Source organism: Opisthocomus hoazin, chromosome 14 (genome assembly GCF_030867145.1).
Source record: "Opisthocomus hoazin isolate bOpiHoa1 chromosome 14, bOpiHoa1.hap1, whole genome shotgun sequence".
Lineage (NCBI taxonomy): Eukaryota > Metazoa > Chordata > Aves > Opisthocomiformes > Opisthocomidae > Opisthocomus > Opisthocomus hoazin.
In genome coordinates, this window is record NC_134427.1 from 7,474,274 (window position 1) to 7,499,612 (window position 25,339).

The 25,339-nt window shown below is 62.7% G+C and overlaps 3 protein-coding genes across 3 annotated transcripts; 2 read left to right on the plus strand and 1 right to left on the minus strand.

Annotated features, from left to right (window-relative positions):
• The first annotated feature begins 974 nt into the window (after positions 1 to 974).
• TNMD (tenomodulin) lies at positions 975 to 9,685 on the plus strand. The gene is made up of 7 exons (XM_009937161.2): positions 975 to 1,028; positions 1,156 to 1,290; positions 4,502 to 4,642; positions 5,445 to 5,546; positions 7,371 to 7,524; positions 8,645 to 8,817; positions 9,476 to 9,685. Exons 1-7 carry the CDS (start codon positions 990 to 992, stop codon positions 9,683 to 9,685), a joined length of 954 nt encoding a protein of 317 aa, XP_009935463.2. The 5' UTR covers positions 975 to 989.
• Positions 9,686 to 12,371: 2,686 nt separating this feature from the next.
• On the minus strand, positions 12,372 to 18,337 carry TSPAN6 (tetraspanin 6). Its single transcript, XM_075435796.1, has 8 exons — positions 18,199 to 18,337; positions 17,900 to 18,088; positions 17,446 to 17,520; positions 16,733 to 16,831; positions 16,314 to 16,469; positions 15,645 to 15,728; positions 13,320 to 13,419; positions 12,372 to 13,121 (listed from the first exon to the last, which is right to left on the minus strand). Exons 1-7 carry the CDS (start codon positions 18,283 to 18,285, stop codon positions 13,351 to 13,353), a joined length of 759 nt encoding a protein of 252 aa, XP_075291911.1. The 5' UTR covers positions 18,286 to 18,337; the 3' UTR covers positions 12,372 to 13,121; positions 13,320 to 13,350.
• Positions 18,338 to 19,779: 1,442 nt separating this feature from the next.
• Positions 19,780 to 25,268, plus strand: SRPX2 (sushi repeat containing protein X-linked 2). Its single transcript, XM_075435431.1, is given in 11 exon segments — positions 19,780 to 20,408; positions 22,109 to 22,161; positions 22,163 to 22,196; positions 22,283 to 22,474; positions 22,582 to 22,758; positions 23,100 to 23,226; positions 23,313 to 23,434; positions 23,524 to 23,703; positions 23,835 to 23,968; positions 24,054 to 24,175; positions 24,474 to 25,268. Coding segments are annotated over 11 exon segments (1,392 nt in total). The 5' UTR covers positions 19,780 to 20,338; the 3' UTR covers positions 24,655 to 25,268.
• Positions 25,269 to 25,339: the final 71 nt, after the last annotated feature.

Consider the following 25,339-nt stretch of genomic DNA (forward strand, 5'->3'; position numbering starts at 1 on the left):
CAAAACTCGACGTCGATTTTCCTTTATTTTCAGTGCAATTTTAATTAGTGCATGATGCACTCCGGGTTTTTATGAGCGTAAACAGCTTGGAAAAACAGTGCATTCCAGCTCCCCTACGCCGGGGAGCCTCATCCTGTTCAGACTAGAAACTTCACGCTGGATTTCTGGAAGTCGTGCTTAAGATGGGTTCATTTCCACGAAGAAACGGGACGATTTCAACAAATGGAAATTTTTGAAAGTAGGAAAAAAAAAAGTCAGGAAATTCTTGGCTGGGCCGACTCTGGGGCAAGGCTCTGCACGCAGCGGGTGCGGGATGCCGGAGCCCTGCGTGGGGAGAGCTCGGGCTTCGCACCGCGCTGCAGCGAGCGCGTGCACACACGCACGCACACCCCTGCACGTGAACACACGCAGACGTGCACGCGCATGCCTACACACGAGCACACGTGCCCGCACACACACACATGCGTATGCACACACACCCGTGCCCACGCACACCCCCGCACCTCCCACCGCGCCGTGTCCCCCCGCCACGCGGGCACCCCACCGGCAGCTCCCGGGCTGCCCCCCTGCAGCAGCCCCCGCATGCGTGGGCGCAGCCGAGGAGCCCCCCAAAAGCAGCCGTGCCCATGTCCCCAGTGCTCCAGGGGGCAGCGGGGACCCTTGCACAGCCTGGGCACCTCCAGCCACCAGTGCACGGGCAGATGTAGAGGGCAGGAGCTTTTAAATGAAAATCTGGGACCTTGACCGCGGCCGATGGACACCACCAGCAGAGCTTCGTGCGGGCTCGTCTCCAAAAGCGTGGGGATTGCTCGCGCCCTGCAAGCAGCGAGCGCCGCGGGAGCGCCCGGGGCCCGGCACGCTGCGGGGGAAAGCTGGCTGCCTCCGTCACGGGGTCGGCAGCGACCCAGCCTTCCCGCCACATGTGCAGCTCAGAGCCGCCAAAACTCCACCTCGGAGCGGGCTCGGCGTCCTCGCACACGGAGGAGACCATGGGAGGGGAGAGCCCAGAGGACTGCCGCTTTCTGGACGTAAGTTGGTGGCTTGCTTTGCCACCGTGCAGCCGGTCAGCATGACAAATGTCCGATGTGCACGCGTCCCCGTCCCTCCGCGAGCCGCCGGCCGACCGCTGCCTGTCGCTGGTTTGTCCTTAATTAGGCGGAAGCATCCAAGACGCGAAAGAAGACCTGCACCAGATACCGGGTCTGCGGGTTGCTCTTCGGCGTGCTGCTCGTTTCTCTTATTCTGATGTTTTTCGGTGTCAAATATCTCTGGAACCCAACAGCCAGAAAAGTAAGTAAAAACTCTCTGATCCCGCGTTTCTGAGCGCCGCTTCCCCAGACAGAGCTGTTCCCCCCCGACTCGCTGAAACTTCTAACTACACCCCAAAACCCAGGCAACTTTACAAAATGCATTTTCTGAGACCACAAGTATTCATGGGACTCTTAAAAATCTTTGTATTATTCATAACTAGCTTTTACTTTATACAGGCTGGGCTTTTTCTCTGTCACCACATTCTTTCCCCAGCTGACAATTACAGGGGACGGGAGCTACGCCACGAAGAGTTAAAGTTACTCCTATTTCACCGGCAGCAAATTTTATGACAAGTAAGAAAATATTTTCCATTTCATTTCAATTATCTTGCCAGAAACTGGTGGAAAAGTCATTATGCCACCGCATAAAGAGGAGAGAAAGCCAGGACGCAGTGGTGATTGATTGTCATGGATTATATTTCTTGCTTTAATGTGTCTGCAATGTGAGGGGACGGTGAGACGGATTAGCTTTTGGAGGAGCTCCTGCTAACTGGATTGTGCTCGTTTATTCCCAGCTCCCCAGACGGACGCTGCTGTAAGTACCGAGCGTGCCGGGGGCGGCATCTCCGCCCGCTCCGGCCAAGATCTTGGCAATTCTGCCAAAACCACTTTTTGTCATCCCGTACCCCAAGCCAGTCTCTTGACCTTGAAGCCAACGGCTTTCCCAGTGCTCCTCATCCTCCTCCTCTGTGAGTTTCCATGCTCGTGCAGGAGGCCCCGATTGCACCCTGCTGCCGGCGGGTTTTGCTGACCCTGAAGAATTTTTCCAAGATTCCCGTGCACAGCCAAGGCGGCCTCCTTCCCACGGCTGCATCTGCTCTCTCCTCCCAGCCCCAGGCCAGAGCCTCGCCAGCCCCACCGGGCTGCCCTCCCGCCGGGCAGAGGAAGCACCCCGCTCGCTGGAAACTTTGTCTTCTTATCAGCAAATAGAAATAAACACCCCCAAAAAGAAAAGAAAAAGCAATGAAAGCCATATGTGCCTCCAGGCTCCTGCCAAGACGGTTATAAAGTCTCTACTGTTCCTCGAAAAACAGGGTGCGTGCCAGCCGTGGGGGGAAGCGGCTGTTAACCCCCGGAGGGGAGATCTTCTCCAAGCCGGCGTCGCAGAGCCATGGCCACAGCCTCGGAAAGGTTATCCAGAGCACTGCCCTCGGCGTCCTCACCGGTGGGCACTGGCGGGGGACGGAGTCAGTCGGCGTTTCTGAAAGCCCTTCTCAACGCCTGATGGGCGGTGGAGCTGCACGCCGATGCTCCCGGCGTCCGGCATCGCCGCGTCCTCTGCGGCCACAGGGCAGCTGCTTCTCCGGCCGGCCCGGGAGACCTCCGGGAACGGCAGGACGGGGGAGGCAGAAAGTTCCTAACGCTCAAAAATATAAACCGAGGAGAATTAAGCTCTTTAAAGAACAAAAAACCCTTCAAGCTCCCTTTGTGCAACCGGAGAGTGGAAGAAATCTTTAAAGCAGACTTGTTCCTCCGAGGGGTGGCCTTGGACACGGCGCTGCCCTCTGCACAGCAGCATCTGCTCTGGCCGGCACCGCCGGCGAGTGAAGGCGATGAGTCAGCTAACGAGGGGCTCGTCGCGGCCTCGCCGAGGAACATATTTCAGCAATTCGCGAGCGAGTGTCATTTTCAGCCCTATAAAGCATCTCACAGCTCTCTGAGCAGCGCGGAGCCAGCCAAGCCCAAATGGGGTAGCTGGCTACTGCGCTGGCGAAAGTAATTCTTCGTAAATGGAGAGGCACTCGAAGGTAAGGTGCCACTCGGGATCCTACCCTCCTAGAAACGATTTACAGCACCATGCACATTTTATCAGTCCAAACCAGCGGCCTTCCAGCCATTTTAGGCTGCAGACTATTTTTTCCATACCATAAAACCCACTGACAGCCGTATATCTTTATAAAAGCCTCCTGCCGACTAGCAGGAGATGCTCATGGCTGCCAAGGTGCACATCGCTCTTCTAACTTTTCAGCAGGGGTAAAGGCACCTGGCTGTTACCCACGGCCCGTTCTGCGCCCAGGCTTCCTCCAGCGGCTGCAAAACGGCGATGCTGATGCTGAATACACTGCTAAGAGCAATCGCCCTCCCTGACGGGGAGGGACGTGCAAGAACCAGGCGGCTGCGGAAGGGGGTTCAGGCTGGGACTGCAGGCAGAGGCCGCAGGGGCATTGCTGCGGGGCCAGGGTGCTCCTTCCCCGGCTCCACGGCCGTGCCAGGGGACAAACAGGCCTTTCCCATCCCCGTGCCTCCATCACTCCCCTCTGCCCTGTGGACCTGAGGGCTTTTGCACAAGTCCTTTGCTTCCGCACGACACCGTTTGATTTGGGAAGCGAGACTCCCCAAGGCTCGCCAGCTCTCGCCGTGCCAGCAGGATCATTTCTGTGCTTCAAGCGGCATCTGCCACTGCTCATCCTTTCAGGGTCAGGCGTCCGTGGAGACTGGAGGGCTGCCGGGCTGGCTGAGTGCGGCGAGCACCTGCGAGGAGAAGAGGGCTGCTCACCCCGGCTCCCCGCAGGGATGAGTGCCGCCGGGAAGCCGGCTGCTACGCCCCGAAGCTCTTCAGCAGCCCTCGAGGAGGTCTTTGATCCGTAGGCAATCCCTGATCTCCTCCAGGCAGAGAGAGGCTTTTACCTCCGCCTTTCCAGGAAAAACAGAAGGCACAGAGATGGAGCGAGCGAGCCGGGGATGCAACGATGGAGCGAGTAAGCCGGGGACACAGTGATGGAGTGAGTGATGCAGTGATGGGGCAAGCCAGCCAGGGACACAGTGATGGAGTGAGTGAGGCAGGGATGCAGTGATGGGGCAAGACAGCCAGGGACAGGGGAAAGTGAGTTCCTTTGGTCTCAGGGCTTCAGTCCAGCCTGGGACGTAAACAGGCTCGTGCCACAGAAAACGCCGGCAAAGGCTGAGCCATGGCAAAGCTCCTGGTGCGAGCGTGGGATGAGGAACTTCTCCCAGGCTTGACACACGTGTGCCCCCACAGCCTGGCCCCACGCTGCCCTGCTTCCCAGCCCCGATGTCCGGGAGCTGCCTCTCCTCGCACTACACGGACGATTGTCCTGGCTCCGAGCTGGGGTGCGGGGAAGCAGCTGGCCCCGTGGCAGGGTACCCAGCACCAGCCCGCTTGCCCCCCGGCCGGCACGTGAAATCGGGTCGGGGCTCAGCCAACCCCTGTGCGGTTTTGGCCCTAGCAGGTCTACGACATGGAGCACACGTTCTTCAGCCACGGCGAGAAGAAGAAGATTGTGATGGAGATCGACCCACTGGCCAGGACGGAGACCTTCAGGAGTGGGAACGGCAGTGAGGAAATCCTGGAGATCCATGACTTCAAAAACGTGAGTGCGGCAGTGTCTGTCCCCGGGAACCCGCCTGCCACCTCGCAGCAGGACCAGCAGGATCCCATAGGACCTCGCAGGGTGGCTGGAGCAAGCCCCAGGACAATTTGTTTCTGCGTCGGGGAGAGCAATGCCCAGAGGCAGACTCTCTGGGGATGCTCTCAAAGGAAAGGAGATGTGTATCTACATAAGCTTCCACCGACATTTAATAGTGGCATGGTTCAGTTCCAATGAAATACGTCTTAAAAGCGAGACCTAGTTATTGGATTTACCCTTGCAAAGGAACGCAATCATCATAAATCTATCCGAGCCCAGTACATTTGTCTGTCTGGAGAGCATTAAAACCTCGTGACAATGTTGTAGGCTCTCTCTGAAACCTAATTAAAATTTGTAGGGAAATACCTTGCGCAGTGACATATGGCAAAATTTTCAGCTAATAGCCTAGCAGGAACTGGGGGCTGAATGTTCATATAACCATAACGGTCAGATGCTATTCTGCCTATTTTTATTTATGATAACTAGAGCTCGTGATAGTTACAAGGAGAAGGGAGCAAAGTAAAATTTTATTACTATCTGCCTTAAAATATTTGTAAAAAGCCCAATTCTCCCAAACCATAAAATGCAATATCCCCTAGGAGAACCTGTTAGTACATCTTAGCATCGCCGCTGAACAGTTTGCACAAAAACATCAACAGGAAGAATACACCTAAACCCCCATCCAGCTGTACCCTCGGTGCGATGCAGTTATTTGTCCTCCTGCTCTGCCCTGACTGCTTTTTTGGTGTTTGTTTTGATGCTGTAGGGAATAACTGGCATCTTCTTCGTGGGACTTCAAAAATGTTTCATCAAAACTCAGACTAAAGTCCTACCTGAGACGACAGAGGCCAAGATCCCTGAGCTTGAGGTAGGTGAAACCTCTGCCCCCGGCAAAACCCGCTCCTCTCCCTGGCGCTGGGAGCGTGGCTGCCATCCCCACCACCCTCCCATCTGCTCCAGCCTTCCTGGAGACTCTGCAATAAAGAATTAATGAGTTGCGATCGCTTCATAAAATGATCTTATATTGGAGGATTGCTTCTGAAAACAACAAGTGGGAAGCGATGGGATTAGACAGCCGACAGACAAAAACCTCTCGGCACAATACCAGAGATCAAGAACAATAATCCTGTTGTAGTCAAAAGGTCGCAAGGCAGCTCAGGATTAGCGGGCACCAAAAAGTCAATCAAATTGTTTTCTCCAAAATCTGAGCCTCGTGTTCTCCAGCAGAATGAGGCAGATGTAATGAATTTAAAAAGCAGCCGTGTTTCAGAAATGCGATTTGAGCAAGCGCTTGGCGTGCAGCCCTAGGAGGTGGGAAGCGCCAGGCTGGGGCCACCCCCCTGCCCTGCGTGGACCTTCCTCCCACTGCAGCATCTTGCACCCGTTTGACTTCTGCCCACCACATCCTGCTGCACGCAGTCTCACGCTTTGCATGCTGCGTGGAGAGAAGTGTTTGACTCCACATCTCAAGCCCTCTCTGACAGCGTGACCTGGAGTGATGGCTCAGTCCCTCAAAAGCAGTTGTCCCCTGTCCCCATCCCCACCTCCGAGCCCTCGGCGGTGGCACAGCCCTCCCGCCTCCCCCTTTGCCAGGCAAAGGGTGTCACCAGGCTGGATCCCCCGCAAGGAAGCCGTTGCAGATAGAACGCCAGCAGGACACGTGCTTGAAACAAAGCGTGGGCAGAAACGTTTCCCTGAATCGCGACCCAAATTCCCAGACTATCAATTCTTTGATTATGCCGTAAGAAGCTGATAGATCTTCTCGGCTGCCGTTGTAAACGGGATACGACTTCCCAGGCTTTAGCAGAACATAGCCCCAGGTAGAGAGCTGAAATGTAAAACCCAATGAGATAAATGTAGTTTTAAGCTCCAGTCATCTCCTCCCAGAGCCTGTGTGCTGCTAGGTCCTTCAGGCAGCTTCTTCCCAACCCCGCAGCTTTCGGCAGAGACCCTGAAGATGACTCAGACTGGGTCAGGTTGTGCTGGCTCTTTCCTAAGACTTCCCAAAGACATAAAGAAAAGCTCTATGAAAGATAAATACAGCTCCAGACGCCTTCTGGAGAGAAAAATGCCGTTTGCCAGGTTTGTCTATGGGCTACCACCACGAACATACACAAGACTGCCTTGGCAGATAGCTCAGCACAGACCCATCCAATAATCGTTATACATCTCCCTCCCTAAGCGCCTGCCAAAACACCACACGGACTAATGCAGTGGCAGAGACATGTGGTATAAATTACAGAATACGGCCGTGCAAGGAATTTCTGCGAGGAATAAATTAAAGTGTTCGATCAGAAAATCAGTAGCAGAAGGAGAGAGAAATTAAGTAGTAGGAGCAAAGCAGAGAGGAGATGTTTTAATCTTGGGTTTTAAATGAGCTGGGGCACTCCAGAAGGCTCTTCCAGATGGTGGGGACTGCACAGGAGAAGGCTCTTGAAGCACGATGAACGGAGGGAGGAGAGAGAGTGGTGGTGTTGGCTGAGAGCGGGCTGGAAAGACAAGGCTCACAATGGGTGTCCCTCCGTGAGGACCAGTGGGGTGTTCCAGGTGCACCCAGCGAGCACCACAAGCCAAGGCAGAAGCAGTCCAGCTGCTTTCTGGGAGGGGAGAGGGGCCTCTGGGTAGGAGAAGCAGCCAGCGGTGGGGACAGGGTGTCTCACCACGCTGGGGTGAAATCTCACTCTTCTTCCAGGGAGAAGAAATCACGACCACCTACTTTGAGCAGTCCGTGGTCTGGGTGCCTGGGGAAAAGCCCATTCAGAACAAGGAGTTCCTGAAGAGCTCCAAAATTTTTGACATCTGCAGAAATGTGACCATCTACTGGATCCACCCCACACCGATAGCAGGTACAAGAAGCCACCTCCTACCTGAAGTGCTCGTGAGTCCCTGCACCGGGACCAGCCCTGCCACCCACCCATGTCCCCTCTGCCATTTGCCCCAGTGCAGTGTGGTGGGAACCCATTTCTGCAGCCTCATTGTACATCTCAGACACGAACACAATGCTGGCCACAACCATGAGAGAACATGGCCAATGCAACAGCAGGGGCTGAAGTTTCTCTCTGCAAAGCGCTTGTCTCTGCCGGCTCCCCGCCGCCCTGCACTTTGCAGAGCAGCCACCCTCCTCATAACACGGCAAAAAAAAATATCCCCAAACCCTTTTTAACTGCAAAGAAGCCAATGCTGCTGGAAACTGGGACGCCTAAATTCTCATCACCGCATGAGCAGACGTCTGCATCTAAATCACACAATGGGGTTGCCACCTCCAGCTGCTCGCTACACGGCCCTCGCAGAGGTTGTGGCCTCTCAGATCCACCGGCGTAATTACCCGCTCTCTCTAACCCACTTCTATCCGAGTGAGCTAGTTTAAAAACCCCTTCCAAGAAAAATCCCGCTGCTCTGCAGCCGCAGAGGCACATCTCGTCCCCCACGGGTACCAGTCAGCTCACGGCCATCAATGGTCCCAGGAGGAAGTGGGCATCAGAGATCCCCAACGCAGAGAGAAGCTGTTGTCCCCGCTGCTGTCCCCTTTCCCCTTCCTGGGACCCCCCTGTTAGACCCCACCTGCAGCTGAGTTTCAGTGAAGGACATTAGCATCACTGTGGCTCTTACCTAAGCCATGGATGCTGTAGCTGGCTCTAATCTGCCCCAAATTGTGTCGCTTTGCTGCGTCTCTAAAAATCCCCCCGACAGCAGCAGAGCCCACCACGAGGACACGCTTCCCCAACACCACCCATCAGCATGGGGCAGGAAGACGGGCCGTGTCTCCTCTACCCTCTCCTCCTGCCATATCATCTCCTACAGCCCTTCTTCTAGGGTTGGTAAGAGCAGGAGGCAACGGAGTACAGCTGTTCTGCTGGAGGGCTCTTATACCTTGGCACCAAATTTTGGTAGAGACATTAATGCTTGCTGTGCATTTGTCCCCTTGCTCCCTGGCTGTTGACACCAACGTTTGGGCTCTTCCTGCAGCTCCTGAGCTGGTCAGCCTTGAAGGGGCAGAAGAAGAAGACCCTGAGCTACTCGTAGACGACCAGAGCTGGTTGGACAGGGGGAGTGAACATGAGGTAGAGAAGAATGCGCAGCCAGGGCCCAAGCGTCGGGCACGGCAGCTCACCGAAGAGGATCTGCCCGTCAACGACTACGTGAGTGAGGGGAATCACACGCTGGGGTAACCTGGCCATGGTTTAATCTGGTCACCTGATCACACTCCTGGGGTGTCCTGGCCATGTTCCTAGGGTGTCCTGGCCATGGTCCCAGGGCGTCCTGGCTGTACTCCAGGGGTATCCTGGTTGTATTCCTGGGGAGCCCTGGCTGTGCTCCTTAGGAAGTCCAGTCCATGCTTCTGGGGTGCCCCGGCCATGCTTCTGGGGTGCCCAGGCTGCTGTCTTCTCCATATTCCAGGGGTATCCTGGTTGTATTCCTGGGGAGCCCTGGCTGTGCTCCTTAGGAAGTCCAGTCCATGCTTCTGGGGTGCCCCGGCCATGCTTCTGGGGTGCCCAGGCTGCTGTCTTCTCCATATTCCTGGGGTGCCCTGGTCATGGTCCTGGGGGGTCCTGGTTGTGTTCCTGGGGTGTCCTGGTTGTGCTCCTTGGGATGTCCTGTCCATGCTTCTGAAGTGCCCTGTCCAAGCTCCTGGGGTGCCCTGGCCATGTTCCTAGGGTGCTCTGCCTATGCTCCTGGGGTGCCCAGGCTGCCCTCCCAGGACGTCCTCTCTATGCTCCTGGGGTCTCCTGACCATGTTCCCGGGGTGCCTTGGCCACGCATCCCCCTTGCTGAGCTGATGCTGGCTTTTCCTGGCAGTCGGAGAACGGGCTGGAGTTCCACCCCTCGTGGGATGAGCAAGGCTACTGCTGCGCCCAATGCCGCCGAGCCAACCGCTACTGCCGGCGGGTCTGCGAGCCCCTCCTGGGCTACTACCCCTACCCGTACTGCTACCAGGGCGGGAGGGTCATCTGCCGCATCATCATGCCCTGCAACTGGTGGATCGCGCGGATGCTGGGCAGGGTGTAGTACCCAGTGCTCGGGTGCTGTCCTGCACCCTCCTCCCGCGTCGGCACCCATCTGGATGCACCTCGACGCAGCTGAAGTGTGGATCTTCACCTGCTTGATTGCCGGCGGGCATGCAAGCCCGCGGGCCGCGGCACCGTCACCGAGCACGCGTCGCCTGTCCCCCTCCCGCACCCTGCGCTGCTGGGGGAGGCCGTGCTCGAGCGCATCGTCGCCACGCTGAGCAGCAAGAGGCAAACAATAAATGTCTTGTATGAGCGATTGCAAAGAAAATGGAAAGTCGTTTAGTCTCGGTCTGTGATGCTTAATGGGTCTGAGAAGTGATCTAATTGCACGGCTGCCTCGTCACCAGCATCCATAACTCAGGTACCGGGACTGCCGGCGCTCGCCTCGCTGGGAACGTGCAGAGGTCCCTAATTTGCTCCCTGACGATGCCGGTAGTTGTTCAGCACATCCCAGCCCTCTGCTCCGGCGTGCCCTGACGCGCTCGGTAGCTATTAGTGACAGCTCAGGGGTGGCACCCGTCCCCGGGAGCGACGTGCAGCACAGCAGTGTGTGGGCAAGGCGCAAGGAGCACACGGGGGACCGGGCAGCCACAGCCGGAGGGAGCGGCAGCACAGAGGACCCCAAGTGCCATCAGCTGTCCCTAGCCTTGTGACCAACAAATGTGCAAAACTTGAGCCGCAGGAGGCAAAAAAAGTCCTTGACACTGCAGCCGCCCTGAGCAGGACACTGCCTGCAGCAGTGCCGAGGGCTGGCGGCCAAAATCCCCTGCTCGTGGCCTCGGTGCTCAGGCCAGACCCCCGCTTCCAGCTCTCGTCCCAGGGAGCCAGCTGCTGCCAAGGAGATTTGACATCGGCGGGTGTCACCAGGCAAATCCCCCTTGGTGTCACCGAGGGTGACATGCTGCCATGGCTGGGTCCTTTCTGCCCAGCCGTGCGTGCAGAGGAGGGGGCAGAGGGTCGGGCTCTGCTCACCTCCACCGCGCCGGGTGCTGGCCAGGGTGTCCCCAGGGCTGCCGGGCCCTCCACGCGTCCCCGTGACTCCCATGGGGACGTGAGCATGTTCTCAGGGCAGCTCCCTCCATCCCTGCTCACAGCCGTGCCGACAACGTGGTTCAAACACCGGGAGCTGCCGGGAGCACAGTGCAGCAGAGCTCCCCGCGCGGCATCCCAAGAGACACCAGCCAGCCTTGGGGACACCAGGTGTTTCTGACAAGTCCCCTGAGACATTTCTCCCCCTGAGAGGGGATGTTCAGACATGGCGGGGACGTGTGACACCCACCCGGCCACAGCTGCTGCAGGAACTCGGAGCCCTGGGTCCAGCCAGCGGTGCTTGTGTCCTGGCTCGGTGGCTCCGGCCGGGTCACCAAGGCACATTGAACACCTTTGCCAGGACAGTGGTGTCCCAGGTCCGCCTGGCATCTCCCCCAGCGCTTGCCCGTACCTCCAGGACATCACTGGTGTCTCTCCAGATAAAGCAAGGTGTCTACTGAAGCACTATGTAACGAGGTAAGATCTTCTGATGGCCACCATGCCGCGAGTGTCCATGCTTCTCAGGCTGGGATGGACAAACAGTCAGTGCTGGTTTTCCCACATCAGCTCAGAAACCCTCGGGCTCCCCGTGCCACCCTCTGCCAGCACCATTCCCACCCGGCATCGCCTCCGCCGCCCGCCCGGGAAGGAAGGCAGGGGCGAGGCAGCGCGGGGTCGCTTCCCTCTGCGCAGGCTTTCTGGTGAAGACGGGTTTATCCAAACCCGGGCCTGCTTCTCTCGTGTCCCTGCTCCGTCTCCACCCACCCATGAATTGCTGTCAGCCGTCTCTCCACCCCAGTTTCCGTGCTCTGACACACTCTGACTCGCCGTCCCGACCCGGAGGCTTTCAGCCAGCCAGGCACTTACAAGCCTGATTTACCCGCCCGGGTTAAACGCAGCGTCAGGGTTTGGGTGTTCCCCTTCGGGTTCCTCCGTCAGCAGCCACGCCGCGCCGTACCTGGCGATGTGCCGCGCCACGGGGCGGTTTGGTTGAGCAGCTCACCCGGCATCGGAGCAGCGTTTATCCTGACGAAGGGCCACCACTCCTACCCACGGCTTAAACCATCCTTTCACACCCGCCTCCTGCCCCGCAGCGGCAGCCCCGGCAGCCGGCCGGCGGCTCCGAGCCACAGCCCTTGCGCGTTTGGTGCTTGAGACTCAAAAATCCCCCAAGCTGGGCGGGAGAGGAGCTTCACGGCACCGCTGCAGCACCACGCTCAGCAAGGCGAAGGCGTCCCGACGCAACAGCCCAGCAGGACCAAACCAACACCAAAGCCTAACTCCGCGTTTCTCGCCCCGGGGAGAGGCCGGGGACGTGGGCAGCCCCAGCAGCGCTGCCCTGCCCTCGGCCCCGAGCGAGCTGGCAGAGGATGCCCGCGTTTGCGTGGGGCTGAACTCGTCCACCCAGCCCCTGGGCTGGGATGCTCCAGGCCTTCTGCTTCAGCGCCGTTACACAACCGCTGTAGGAAGAAAATTCCCCTAGAGCAGGTATTTGCAAGCACAAGTGCACCGGTGAGCGCTGCAGAAACGCCAGCTGCAGTGGTCCAGAGGTTACCGGCCGGCCCGGGGCGAGCGGATTACCTCCCCGGGGGGGTCTGCTGCTCTTTGCAGCAACTCCAGCAGAGGAATTTCTAGGAAATGAAAAGCCAAGGCAGTTTCATAGAGTAAAATATCTTAATGTTTATTGTGTTTCAGGACAAAAGAGTTCTACTCGATACACAAAACGAGTCAAAGCAGCATATAATACTGACAATCAAGTCACAGCTGATTCGGTGCAAGGACACCTACCAAGGTAAAGGCACCAGGAGCTACATCACCAAACCTCACTACAGCTTACACAGAGTCACTACAGCCTGTACTTTAAAAAGTACAACTATAAAAAAGTATATAAAACCCAGGGCAGGGATGAGAGGGAGCTTGGCAACAAGCCGAGACCTTGCTGAGCCAAGGGCTTCAGGCAGGCAGGGCCGTGTCGTAACAGGGCAACGGCCCCGTCTCGAGAGCAACCGCGTCCGGAGAGCGAGGGCACGCCGAGGGGCTGCCAGAGACGAGGGGAAGCACCGCTTTCCCGACGGAGGCACTGAAGGTGAGCGCTGGGATTCCCGTGAGGCCGTCGGCACGGTCGGTTCGGCACGGCACGGCACGGCACACGAGCGTGCTGCCGAGGACAGAGCCGGGGCCCGCGGCGCCCGGAGGAGCGCGCTTGCTGTAACCACCGCAGCTACACTAATTATCCCACGCAGTGGCACAGCGGAGTAGTGTCAGGACAAGTCCCCGAGCGCACCAGGACAGCTGCTGCGCTCGTTTCTACGAGCTAGTTGAGAAGAAGATCAGTCAGTTCAAAGCAAGATTTCACGAGGGAAACTGGAGGCGGTGGCATCCTCCCTGGCCACGCAGAACACACCCTGCAAGGCACAGGACGAAGCGTTAACAGACAAGGCTGGATTTATACACAGCTTACGGTGACGTAGCAGACACGGTCCTGCAGGTGCCCTCTACACCCGCACGCCCCCAGAAGCGGTACCCTGTGCCCCAGGGGCGACGGGGCCGCAGGCAGGGAGGCAGCGGCAGCCCACCGAGCTCACGTCGCTGCACAGACGTACCTGGCCACAGCCACGGCGTGCTGGGGACCAGCTACACCATCTCGTACTGATTGTTCGTGATGTACTGGGACAGGCAGCAGGCGAGAATGATGCCAACCAACTGAAAAAGAAAAAAAAAAAACACAAACCACGCATCAGAGGTAGCTAAAACCGGGATGTGGTGTTTTGGGGGGAAAGCCTGACACATTGCTCCAAAGCACCAGTTTTAAAAAATCCAAAGACGAACGGCGCTCCGTGCCCTGCTTCGGAGTAACCGAGGGAGGCTGAAGCAGAGGATCACAGAATCACAGAATGACAGAATGGTGGGGGTTGGAAAGGACCTCTGTGGGTCACCCAGTCCAACCCCCCTGCCGAAGCAGGGTCACCTACAGTAAGCTGCACAGCACCGCGTCCAGGCAGGGCTGGAATATCTCCAGAGAAGGAGACTCCACACCCTCCCTGGGCAGCCTGTTCCAGGGCTCCGTCACCCTCAGAGGGAAGAAGTTCTTCCTCATGTTCAGACGGAACTTCCTCTGCTTCAGTTTGTTCCCATTGCCCCTTGTCCTGTCGCTGGGCACCACTGAAAAGAGCTTGGCCCCATCCTCCTGACACCCACACTGCAGATATTTGTAAACATTTCTAAGGTCCCCTCTCAGCCTTCTCTTCTTCAGGCTGAACAAGCCCAGCTCCCTCAGCCTCTCCTCACAGGAGAGATGCTCCAGTCCCCTCACCATCCTTGTAGCCCTCCACTGGACTCTCTCCAGTAACTCCTCATCTTTCATGAACTGGGGAGCCCAGAACTGGACACAGCACTGCAGATGAGGCCTCACTATGGCAGAGTAGAGGGGAAGGAGAACCTCCCTCAACCTCCTGGCAGGCATCAGCCAAACAAGCTCCTCGCAAGAGATGCTCTGCATCCTGTCCCGTGACATTTTGCTTCACGAAGCATCTCCTGTTCTACGGTAATTCTGCAGATTACACAGCTATCAGGAGCGTCACAGCCAATTACACGGCCACCAGAGAACAGCAGCCGCCTCTCCCTCTCGCAAGGACGGCGGGGAAGCAAGGCTGCTGTTTTCGCAGCAGCATCCGAAGGACGCGCTGCCGTTATCACAACGCGGCCCCCCAGCCCCCGCGCAGACATTTCGGGCCAGAACGTGCAGGAGTTTGACCTCCGCCAGCCAAACCAGGGGCACATTTGCACGGCGGGTCCCCGCCGGCCGCACCGCGCAGCAAGGCGTGTCGAAAGAGCGACAAAAGCCAGGAGCAGTGACAAGTCCCAAGCCTGGCATCAGCCGAGGCAACAGCGCAGCTGGCAGCACGCAGCTCGCCGTCGGCGTGTCGGTCGCGTCTCGGTGACCCCGCGGCCGGCACAGCCCAAGCGAGGAGCAGAGCAGGGTGAGCGGCTGGGCACCGCGGAGCGGCTGCGGCTCTGCCGGCAGCACGAGCTGCAGCCAGGAGCTGTCGGCTCCCGCCTCTCCCCCAGTCCAGTGCGAAACGCACGGCGAGGCGGCCGTTACGGGAGGAATATCTTGGTGGGGATCCTTCTCCCCGCACTGGTGCAGTCAGCCCTGGGGCCCCCGTGCGCCGGATGAAGGGGAGGGGGAATACAAGCCCCTGCCAAGCGAAGCCCAGCCGAGCTCAGACCGCGGCTGCCTGGCGCCGAGAGCCCGGCGAGCTTCCACCGCCCGGCTGCGCATCCCGCCGCTCCCGCCACGGCGCGTCGGAAAACCCTCGGCACCTCGGGAGAGCCCGCGGCGGCGGAGCTGGGGGCAGGGGCCTCTCGCTTCCTGGCGGGATGAGGCACGCCGCTGCCGATCCCACGGGAAGCGTCTGGCAGGACAGAGCGAAGGAGCGGCGGGGGAGAGGGAGGCAGAGGCGGCGATGGCGGGGCGAGGTGGCACGAGCGGTGCCCCACGGGCGCTCACGGGGCCTCAGCCGCGCAGAACCGACGCCAAAACGCCTCCCTGACCGAAAGGGAGGACGGTGGGTGGGAAAAGGAAGGGTGAGATTTGATCCCTGCAACAGCAAACGCCGGGAGCTCGCCCGGCGCGGCACAGGCTCCGTCTGGGTTTTCTCAAAGTCGGTCGTTTCAGACGCGAGCTCTTCTCGAACAGCCCGCGCTCCCGGAAACGGAGCTGGTGCTTCCGCCCCGGGGTTACGAGACTGGAGGCGGCACGGCGGCGAGATTCAACCCAAGGGGAATCTGCAGAACAGCTGCTCCTCCGCGGCTGCAGCGGGCCGTGCCTTTTGTACACACCGCGGGCTCTGCGCAGCAGTTAAACACGGCCCGAGACACGCCGGCTTCACCCGGCACCCCTGCGCCGGCCAGCCAGGGCGAGTTACCTGGAAGCACGCGATGCCGAAGGAGATCCCAGCCACAATGCTCATTTTGGACTCCATGGTTGACGTCACCAGGAAAAAACAACCCTGCGGAGGAGGGAAAGCGAGCACGTGGGTCCAGTGCTTTCCACCCGCCCAGAGCAGGAACTGGCATCTCCCCAGAGCTCCGGGGGAAGATGCCAAGGGCTTCTGGCTGCCGCCCTCCTGCGTTATCATGGAGCTGCCCTTGGGCTGCTCCCAAGGGGAGCGTGGGGCTGAGCAAGGTGACTCATCAGAGGAACGTCCCTTGCATCACCCAGACGGCCCTGCCGGATGAGGTCACCCGCGCTCAGCGCCGCGTCAGGACTTTGCACGGCTGTCGGAAGACGTCAGCGCTGCCGAAACGAACTTTGCTGGGAAATGAGCTCCTTGTTCAGCTGCTCTCCAGCCCCCGGCGCAAACGCCTGGGTCTGGCTGGTCCCTGACCTCCAAGGGAGGAGCCGGGAGGACCTCAGACACCAGGGCTCGTTGCTCCACACCCTTCCCCTGCCTCCACCCCAGGGGATTCCCCAGGCCGCACCTAGAGCAGTTCTCCTTCCGAGCCTCCTGGGGAAGGCAAGCCCTTCGCCACCACCCAGCTCTGCCCTCCCCACCTCCAGGACTGGCAGGGGGATTTTTCCCAGCTTCACTTACATCCACAAAGACTTTCAGCTTGGCTTTGCTCGGGTCTTTCAGATCCTCCTCCGAGCAGTCGTCCTGGCTCTTGCAGCAGCTCCGGGGGATGCCCCTCTGGGCGAAGTACTCGGTCTTCTCCCAGTCCGAGTAGTTCTGCACCCCGCAGCAGTGCAGCTGGAGGGGGAAGCAGGTTCGGGGAGCACGGCCACGCCGGGGGACCGACCCCCAGCCCCCCACCACCCCCACGGCTCCCCGGCCCTCACCTCTCTAGGAACTGCCCCCATCTCACCCAGCACCTCCCCCCACACCCAAAGGCCCATGGTGCAGAAGGACCCCCGTCCCCATGACGGGGATGTCACCGACGCCAGAGGTCCCAGGGGACGAGGCGAGCGTGTCCGTCCCCCCCCCCCCACCAGACGCCAGCCTGCGGCACTCACGGTCCTCTGGATGGTGTCGACGGCCTCGCTGTGCTGATCCGCGGTCACGTTGTAGTCCCTCAAGGCCACGTTGAGGTTGCTCTCAAAGTTCGTCTTAATCTGCAAGACAGAGGTCTCTGCGGCGGCGCCGTCCCCTCCCGCGCCTCGGGACCCGCGGTCCCGCGTCAGTCACCTCTCGGCGACGGCAGGCATGACCCCGGCCGTGGCCAGCGGACATCGCCCCGGCCAGCCAGGCAACGAAACGCTGTATGAAAGGGCAGGCTGGGATGCGCTGCGCTGGCAGGGATGCCGCCGCGCCTAATAACAGGGGCCAGCGCGGTGCCGGCTGCCCCCACGCAGGCTGCTCCACGGCGCAGGAACCCTCAGAGGAGCTTTAATTACAGAAATTATTGCAGGAGACAGACCAAAGCCAGAAATTAAAGTCCAGGGCTGCTTCATCTGCTCTAGTGGAGGGGCAGCGTCCTGTGCCGGGCAGGCCCTGCACCCAGACTAAGGTCCTTATGGGGACTTTATGGGTGCTTACGGGGACCTTATGGGTGCTTAGGGGGACCAAGCTGCTCTTTGCGCCGTTTTAACCCCGTTTTAGCTAAACCAAGCACTGCTCCCAGCAGCACCTCTGTCCCACCAGCAACATCTGCGACTGCGCTTGGGTTAAACCCAGCAGCAAGCTCTCCCCGCAGCATCGGGGGACAGCAGCGGCCGCCCACACTCACCTCGTGCCTGAAGACGAACCCCACAACGGCGGCCACCAGGACGATGAGGAAGATGAGGGACAGGAGCATGGCGTACTGCAGGCAGAAAGGGCGGGATGGGACGGGGTGGGTGGGATGGGGCAGGATGGGACGAGATGGGGTGGGATGGGATGGGGTTGAGAAGGGATGAGATGGGTCAGGACAGGTCGGGATGGGGTTGGGGTGGGATGGGACGGGATGGGGTGGGATGGGATAAGATGGGTCAGGATGGGACGGGATGGGGTTGGGATGGGATGAGATGGGTCAGGATGGGATGGGATGAGGAAGGATGGGATGGGGTAGGATGGGATGGGATGGGGTTGGGATAGGACGAGGAAGGATGGGACAGGTCGGGACGGGTCAGGATGGGTCGGGACAGGTCGGGACAGGCCAGGCGGGGATGGGACCCCATCCCGCCCCACCCGGGGCCACCCACCAGCTTGAGCATCCAGGTGCTGCCGCGGCAGGTGGCGAAGCAGCCGAAGGTGCCCAGGAGGACGACGACGGTGCCGGCACCCACCAGGACGAAGGGGACGTTGGTGGCCTTCTCGTCCAGCAGGGAGAAGTAGACGGCCAGGCTCACCCTGCCCCAGACGCCCACGGCCAGCAGCACGATACCCGACACCTGGGGAGAGGGGAAAGGCGCCGCGGCTCGCGACTGTCGCGACAGGGCGGCGCGGCCGCGACGCGTGGCGGGGCCGGGAGGCGGCGGGGCGGCCTCGGGCCGGCGCTCACCCAGAAGACGAAGGTGTAGGTGAGCAGGACGCTCTTGAGGCAGGTGATCACCGGCTTCGTCTGCAGCCGCCGCGACGGGGACGCCATGGCCGAGGCGGGCGCGACTGCTGCCGGGACGGGCCCCGCCGCGCCGAGCGCCGCGCCCCGCCCCGCCGGGCAGGCCCCGCCCCCGCCGGAGGCGCCCGAGCGGCGGCGGAGATTGCCGAGCGCTGACGGAAACGGCCGAGCGCGCCCGAAGGCGCGGCCCTGCGCCCCGCGGGGAGAGTCCCGGGACGCCGAGACGCCCTGCCTGCGCCGGGACACCGGGACACCCTCCCTGCGCCGTCACACCCTGCCTGCACCGGGACACCGGGACACCCTGCCTGCACCGTCACACCCTGCCTGCACCGGGACATCGTGGCACCCTGCCTGCACCGTGTCCTGGCACACCATGGCACCCCTGCCTGCACTGTGTCCTGGGACACCATGGCACCCTGCCTGCGCTGTGTCCTGGGACACCATGGCACCCTGCCTGCACCATGACACCCTGCCTGCACTATGGCACCCCTGCCTGCACTGTGACACCGTGACACCCTCCCTGCACCGTGACACCGGGACACCCTGCCTGCGCCGGGACACTGTGGCACCCTCCCTGCACCGTGTCCTGGCACACCATGGCACCCCTGCCTGCACTGTGTCCTGGGACACCATGGCACCCTGCCTGCACCATGACACCCTGCCTGCACTATGGCACCCTGCCTGCACTGTGCCCCCTTGCCTGCACCATGTCCCAGGACACCATGGCACCCCTACCTGCACCATGGCACCCTGCCTGCACCATGGCACCCTGCCTGCACCGTGACACTGTAGCACCCTGCCTGCACCATGTCCTGGCACATCATGGCACCCCTGCCTGCACTGTGACACCCTGCCTGCACCATGTCCCAGGACACCATGGCACCCCTACCTGCACCGTGGCACCCTGCCTGCACCGTATCCTGGCACACCATGGCACCCCTGCCTGCCCTGTGCCCCCCCTGCCTGCACCGTGTCCCGGGACACCATGCCCCCCCTGCCTGCACCGTGCCCCCCTGCCTGCCCTCCTGCCTCAGCGGTGGGCGATGCAGCCCCAGACAGCACGACCCCCGAGCCCCTGCTCAGCCCCAGCCGGGGCAGCCACCCCACACCGCAGCGCACGGCACGGCCGCCACGCCAGCAAGCGACGGGCATCCCGCCCGCCGTGGGGCAGGCACCCCGCCCCCGCCTCGGGGGTGTCCCCGGGCTGCGGGGGGCTGCGGGCTCACCGGCCAGCCTTCCCTCACCGCTGCTCCTGCAGCCCAGGCAGCGTCACCCCACACAGCAGCCGCCTCCTGGCAGCCCTCTCCCGCTCAGGACAGCTGTGTTATTAATTAGCGCGCTCACCGGCCTGGCCGCTGTATAATTAGTGCATTCAGGCAGCACGACCCCCCCGGGGCCCCACGCCGGCTCTCCTACCTGTCGACGCCAGGCTGGTCCCTCATCTCCCCTCACCCACGCGGTCCCGTGCTCCGGAGCCCAAATCCTGGGTGGCTCCAGCTCCCGGCTCCCGCCCCATCCCGTGGGGTCCTAACGAAGGCGCTTCGTTACCGCTGCCTCGCAGGGGCTGAACCGCAGCTGGAAAACAGACCCCAGCTGGAAGCGCTGGGCTCCGGACGGGTTTCGGAGCCCGCCGTCGGCAGCGGGGTCTCTGCCTCCCTCCTGGCGGGGGGTGGAAAAAGCGTCCTGGCTCCCGTGGTTTCGCCCTCGGCCCCCCCGGGACCCCCGTTCCCGGAGCTCGGCAGGGCTGGCACGGGCTCGGCTACGCTCTCTCCTGGGTCAAAACAGGCTCCTGGCTCTTCTGCTTGCTAAGAAAAAAATCTGACAACTCTTTACAGTCTCGGAGAAGCAGGAGGTGGACTGGAAAACGGGCAATCCTGGGATTTATTATTTTTGACAATCTCATCATTTTGGGCCTGACTCACGGCTTTTGAATGTTTGGGACGTGCAGCAGAAGGCAAAAGTAGGTTTGCTGGGCGAGGGCAGGCAGCAGGGTCAGGCAACAAGGCGACGGAGGGGGCCCTGGTCCCCGTCCCAGCCCCTCGCCGTCCTCGCTGGGGCTGGCGGCTGCCCCCGGCCCCCCGGCATGGCGCGGGAGGCGGCCCCCGTCCTGCTGGTCGTCCTCGCCAGGCTGGTGTCATCCACGTGGCACGAAGGTGAGTGCTGGGGCGCGCGGGCAGAGCGGGGGTCCCCGGGGACGGCAGCCAGCCGGGTCCTGCGCCCCGCGGGGGGCTTGCTGTGGGGAGGGAGTGAGGGAGGGGTGCCCTGGTACGGTGATGCCGGGGAGAGCATCAGTGCCCGGGGGGTGTGGGGTGCCTGCAGCAGTGCACGGAGGGGTACGGGGAGGAGCGGAGGGGGTGCTGGGCGGCATCCAGAGAGGAACAGAAAACCAGTGTCTCCATCACACCCCTGCCTGCAGCTCCCGCCGGGGCCCTCGGCCAGAGTGCTCAGGTCCAAGACCCCCCCCCTCCCCCCCACGGCTGGGCAGACTGGCCAAGGACCAAAAGCTCTTGCCCTGTTTGGGGGGGGAAGGGGGGTCCCCATCGCTGTCCACTGGCCCGGCTGCCAGCACGGCTGGCTGGGGATGCTCCCGCTCGGCACAGCCGGGGCTGCGCGCTGGCCCCAGGTGAGCAGGGAACGGCAGCGCCGGCACGAAAAGGGAACATGGACACGTACGGCAGGTCTGCCTGGGGGACAGAGCACACCCCGGCCCCGCGGTCCCCGTGAGGGGCTCGGCAGCCCCCCGGGAAGCAGCCCTGCTCTCCGGGTCGCCGGCGCGTCCCCACCGCCAGCCCCAGGGATGCTCGCCCCGAGCCCCTCTGCCCCCCGAGGCGGCCATGCCGTGTGGGATGGGCGTCGGGATACCAGGCTTCGTGGAAACGAGCGGGCGACTTAACGGGGCTCGTGGGGAGTCGCGCTGTGAGAAAGTTCGCGTCGGAAAGATTTGTAATGGAGTTTCCTCCCCATGACGGCGGGGCTGCTGCTCGGATTCCTTGGCGGATATCACCTTCCCAAAACCAGGGCAGACGGGTGCCGCTTCGGCGGGGGTCCCCTCCCCGGCTGAGCATCCCCGCCATGCCGGAGCGGGGGCCGCGGCGGGGTGGGCTGGCGGCGAGGAGGGGGCAGCGCTGGCGGGGGCTGCGGAAACGCGGCGGAAACGTGAGCTCAGCGCTGGGGAATGCCGCGGCCGGGCGAGGGGCCGCGGGGAACGACGCCAGCCCGCTCCCCCTGCTCGGCTCCCTCCACACCCGCTGGTCCCTTGCTCGTGGGGACACGGTGAGGGCCAGGGGATGTCCGTCCCCCCGTCCGTGGGCCCCTCTGCGCAGCATGGAAGGCGTGGGGCCAGCAGCTCCGGCCAAGCCCCTCCGGCACCGTCCCTCCCGCAGCCTCATCCGTGGCTGGCGGCTGGGCGAGGGGCCGCGTCCCCCCAGCCCCCCGGCCGGGCAGCCTGCCTCCCCTCGCTCGCCTTGGCCGGGGGCTCGCTGGCATGGGCAGGAGCGGGCAGCTGGCTTCCTCCCCTCGGGACGCCCGCTGCCGCGGAGAGGGTGGAAGGAGGGCTGGCTTCCCGGCAGCACGAAGCCGGGGGTCGGTGCCAGCGCCCGTTTCCTGCCGCGACCGCGCCGGCTCCCGCCACTGTTTAGTCTGCGGGCTGGTGCCAGCGCGCGCCATGTCGCTGGGGACCAGGCTCGCTCGCTGCCCGGCTTAACCCTGGACGGCAGCTCCAAGGGCAGCAGGACAGGGTCTGCGCGGGGGTGGGATCGCTTGCTGGGGGGTTGCAGGGTGTCTCAGGGTGGCCTGGGTGCTGCCGCGGCCATGAACCGTCGTGCAGCTCCCTCGCCTCTCTCCTCCTCCCCAGGGTCCGGCTATTACGCAGCCGAGAGCCACACCAATGAGGTGTACGTGGAAGACCCCCCCCCCCGAGCCTGCCCTGGACTACCACCGAGGTACCGGCACCCGAGCCCACCCCTGGGACCCTCGTGGGGAAGCCGTGGTGGGGCCGGGTGCCGCGCTGACCTCCCCTGTCCCCCAGTGCCGCAGTGGTGTGCCACGCTCAGCATCCACCGCGGGGAAGCCACCTGCTACTCGCCCCGGGGGGGCTCCTACCGCAGCAGCCTGGGGACGCGCTGCGAGCTGAGCTGCGCCCGCGGGTACCGGCTGGTGGGGCCCAGCGCCGTCCAGTGCCTGCCCAGTCGCCACTGGTCCGGGATGGCGTACTGCCGACGTGAGTGTCCCCGGCCATCGGCCTGCCCGCATCCCCCCGGGCGTGGGGGGTCCCGGGCGCGTGGCCACGCAGCCGCATCGCTCCCGTCTTCGCTCTCCCCACGGCAGAGATCCGGTGCCACGTGCTGCCGGCCGTGCTGCGGGGCTCCTACGTGTGCTCGGCGGGCGTGCAGATGGACTCCCGCTGCGACTACAGCTGTCTGCCCGGCTACCAGCTGGAGGGCGACCGGAGCCGCGTCTGCATGGAGGACGGGCGCTGGAGCGGCAGCGAGCCAATCTGTGTAGGTAAATCCTCACCCTACCGCGCTCCCCGCGCCGGGCACGCGCGGGCAGCCCACCCTCCATCCCCGGGGTGCCGGCAGGTATCACCCCCACCACCGGCTCCTCACCACCCAGCCCCGGGACCCCTGTCCCTGCGGCTCCCCGGGGCCGTGAGCCCTGAACAGGGCGCCTGGGTCTGGGATCGGGGCGCTTGGTGCCGGCGTTGCAGCAGGTCCCATGGCTCTGGGGTGCCCGGGCTGCGCGCAGCGTCCCTGGGATTGCCGAGCGCAGGGGTTGTGCCCGGCTCTCGTCGCCCAGCCCCGGCACCCGCGGGTTCCCCCAATCCCTCTCCTCCCCGCGGGCAGATCTGGAGCCTCCCAAGATCCGCTGCCCGGACTCCCGGGAGCGGATAGCCGAGCCGGGCAAGCTGACCGCCACCGTCTACTGGGACCCCCCCCGCGTGAAGGACTCCGCCGACGGCGTCATCAAGAGGTGAGGGCCGAGGCAGCGAGGGCTGGGGGCCACACCGGGTACCCCCTCCCCAGACCCTGACGGAGAAACCCGTCTGCCGGGCGCAGGGTGATGCTGCGGGGCCCGGAGCCTGGCTCCGAATTCCCCGAGGGAGAGCACGTCATCCGCTACACCGCCCACGACCAGGCGTACAACCGAGCCAGCTGCAAGTTCAGCGTCCGCGTCCAAGGTGAAGCGGGGTCCCCCCCGGCGCCGGGCTCCGCGCCCCGCGGCCGTGCCCCGTCACCCCCAGCCCTCACCCGGGCTCCCCCTGCGCAGTGAGGCGTTGCCCCGTCCTGAAGCCCCCGCAGAACGGCTACCTCTCCTGCACCTCCGACGGCAACAACTACGGCGCTGCGTGCGAGTACCTCTGCGACGGCGGCTACGAGCGCCAGGGCATCTCCCTGCGCGTCTGCCAGTCCACCCAGCAGTGGACGGGCTCCCAGCCCCTCTGCGCACGTAAGTGGCACTGGGCAGGGTGGGTCCTGCCCGCAGCCGTGCCCTGCGCTCGGTGGGGACGCTGCCCGGCGGCGAAGGGATGACGGGGGGGGCGAAACGGCGTCTCCCCACGCGCCGGCCTCTCACCCCAGCCATGCAGATCGACACGGCCGTGAACTCGGCCGCCAGCCTGCTGGATCAGTTCCACGAGAAACGCCGCCTCCTCGTCATCTCGGCTCCCGACCCTTCTAACCGCTACTACAAGATGCAGATCTCCATGCTGCAGGTGAGCAGACCCTCCTGCCGCCCCCCCTTCCCGCACAGACACCCCACCTCCCCAGCACCCTTTCACCACCCCCCCCTCTCCGCAGCAAGCCGCCTGCGGGCTGGACCTGCGTCACGTCACCACGGTCGAGCTGGTGGGGCAGCCCCCGCACGAGGTTGGACGCATCCGGGAGCACCAACTGTCCCTCGGCATCATCGAGGAGCTCAGGTAGCGGGGACGAGGGGCTGGACGGGGGGACACCTCCGGGGATGGCGAGGCATGAGGGCACAGCTGGGTTCACAGACAGCCCCTTCCTGCTCGCCAGAGGGGCTTCTGCAATGCGGGGACACCTCCGGCGAGGTCCAATACGGCGTCCCCAGGCCCCCCCTCCCCCAGAGCTCACAGCCTGGAGGAAGAGATGGGAGCCACCACTCCAGGAGGACCCGAGCTCGTTGCACGGGGTGGGCAGGCTCAGCCCCAACCCTCAGCCCCCCAGCCCTGACCTGGCTCCCCCCTGCACCCCCAGGCAGTTCCTGCACCTCACCCGCTCCCACTTCAACGCCGTGCTGCTGGACAAGGCGGGGGCCGACCGCGAGCGCTACATCTCCCCCATCAGCCCCGACGAGCTCTTCGTCTTCATCGACACCTACCTGCTGAGCGAGCGGGAGGCGGCGCGGCGGGCGCAGAGCGGGGACCCCTGCGAGTGAGGCAGCACCGGGAGACCCCTGCTCTGCGCCGCTGGCCTTAGGGGACGGACACCTCCCTTTCTGCTTTTCTAGTCGCCCACCGTAGAGGAGGACCAGGGCGCCGAGGACCTCCAGGGGAAGGGGAGCTCCTCTCCGGCTGCTCTGGCACAAAGAGGGGAGCCGGGACGGGGGCCATGTGCCGGCAGCGTCCCCACTGCCCAGCAGCCAGGAGCAGCCTCCGGCTGCGGGCTGGGATGGCTCAGCCCGGGCAGGACCACGGTGGGAGACACTGATGTGCCTCTGCTCCAGCCCCAGGGCAGGGGGGAGATGGGGAGCCGGACAGCTCAGAGGAGAGCGGGCAGGGCAGGCAGGGCGACAGCACGACAGCCTCCCACACAGCTTCACCCTCGCCCCACGCACAGCCCGAACCCGCTCCCTCCCACCCTGGGGCCAGCCCTGCCAGGCGGGCGCTGCTGCCGGGGTCCTGCCAGGAAGCCTTGATGAAAAGCAACCGGCTCAGCCAGCACACAGCCCCCCCCCCCCGAAGGCTCGCCCTCCCCACCCTACCCCTCGCTTCCCCTGCCCCCAGCCATGGGGCGTCCTTCCCGGGAGCTGCCTTGGCAGTAGAATATTAACTCAGAATAAATAAGTTTGTATAAAAGTCAGTGCTGGCAGAAGGTGTGTCGCAGAGACGCCCGGGAAACGA

What these genes read in the sequence shown, in the direction of transcription:
- TNMD (XM_009937161.2), top strand. Translation starts at nt 990, where the DNA reads ATGGGAGGGGAGAGCCCAGAGGACTGCCGCTTTCTGGAC. An exon ending in GGAACCCAACAGCCAGAAAA is followed by an intron (nt 1,291 to 4,501) that starts GTAAGTAAAAAC and finishes TGGCCCTAGCAG; the next exon opens with GTCTACGACATGGAGCACAC. An exon ending in CCACCCCACACCGATAGCAG is followed by an intron (nt 7,525 to 8,644) that starts GTACAAGAAGCC and finishes CTCTTCCTGCAG; the next exon opens with CTCCTGAGCTGGTCAGCCTT.
- TSPAN6 (XM_075435796.1), bottom strand. Translation starts at nt 18,285, where the DNA reads ATGGCGTCCCCGTCGCGGCGGCTGCAGACGAAGCCGGTGATCACCTGC. An exon ending in GCACCTGGATGCTCAAGCTG is followed by an intron (nt 17,521 to 17,899) that starts GTGGGTGGCCCC and finishes TTCTGCCTGCAG; the next exon opens with TACGCCATGCTCCTGTCCCT. An exon ending in AGCTGAAAGTCTTTGTGGAT is followed by an intron (nt 15,729 to 16,313) that starts GTAAGTGAAGCT and finishes CCTCCTCCGCAG; the next exon opens with GGTTGTTTTTTCCTGGTGAC.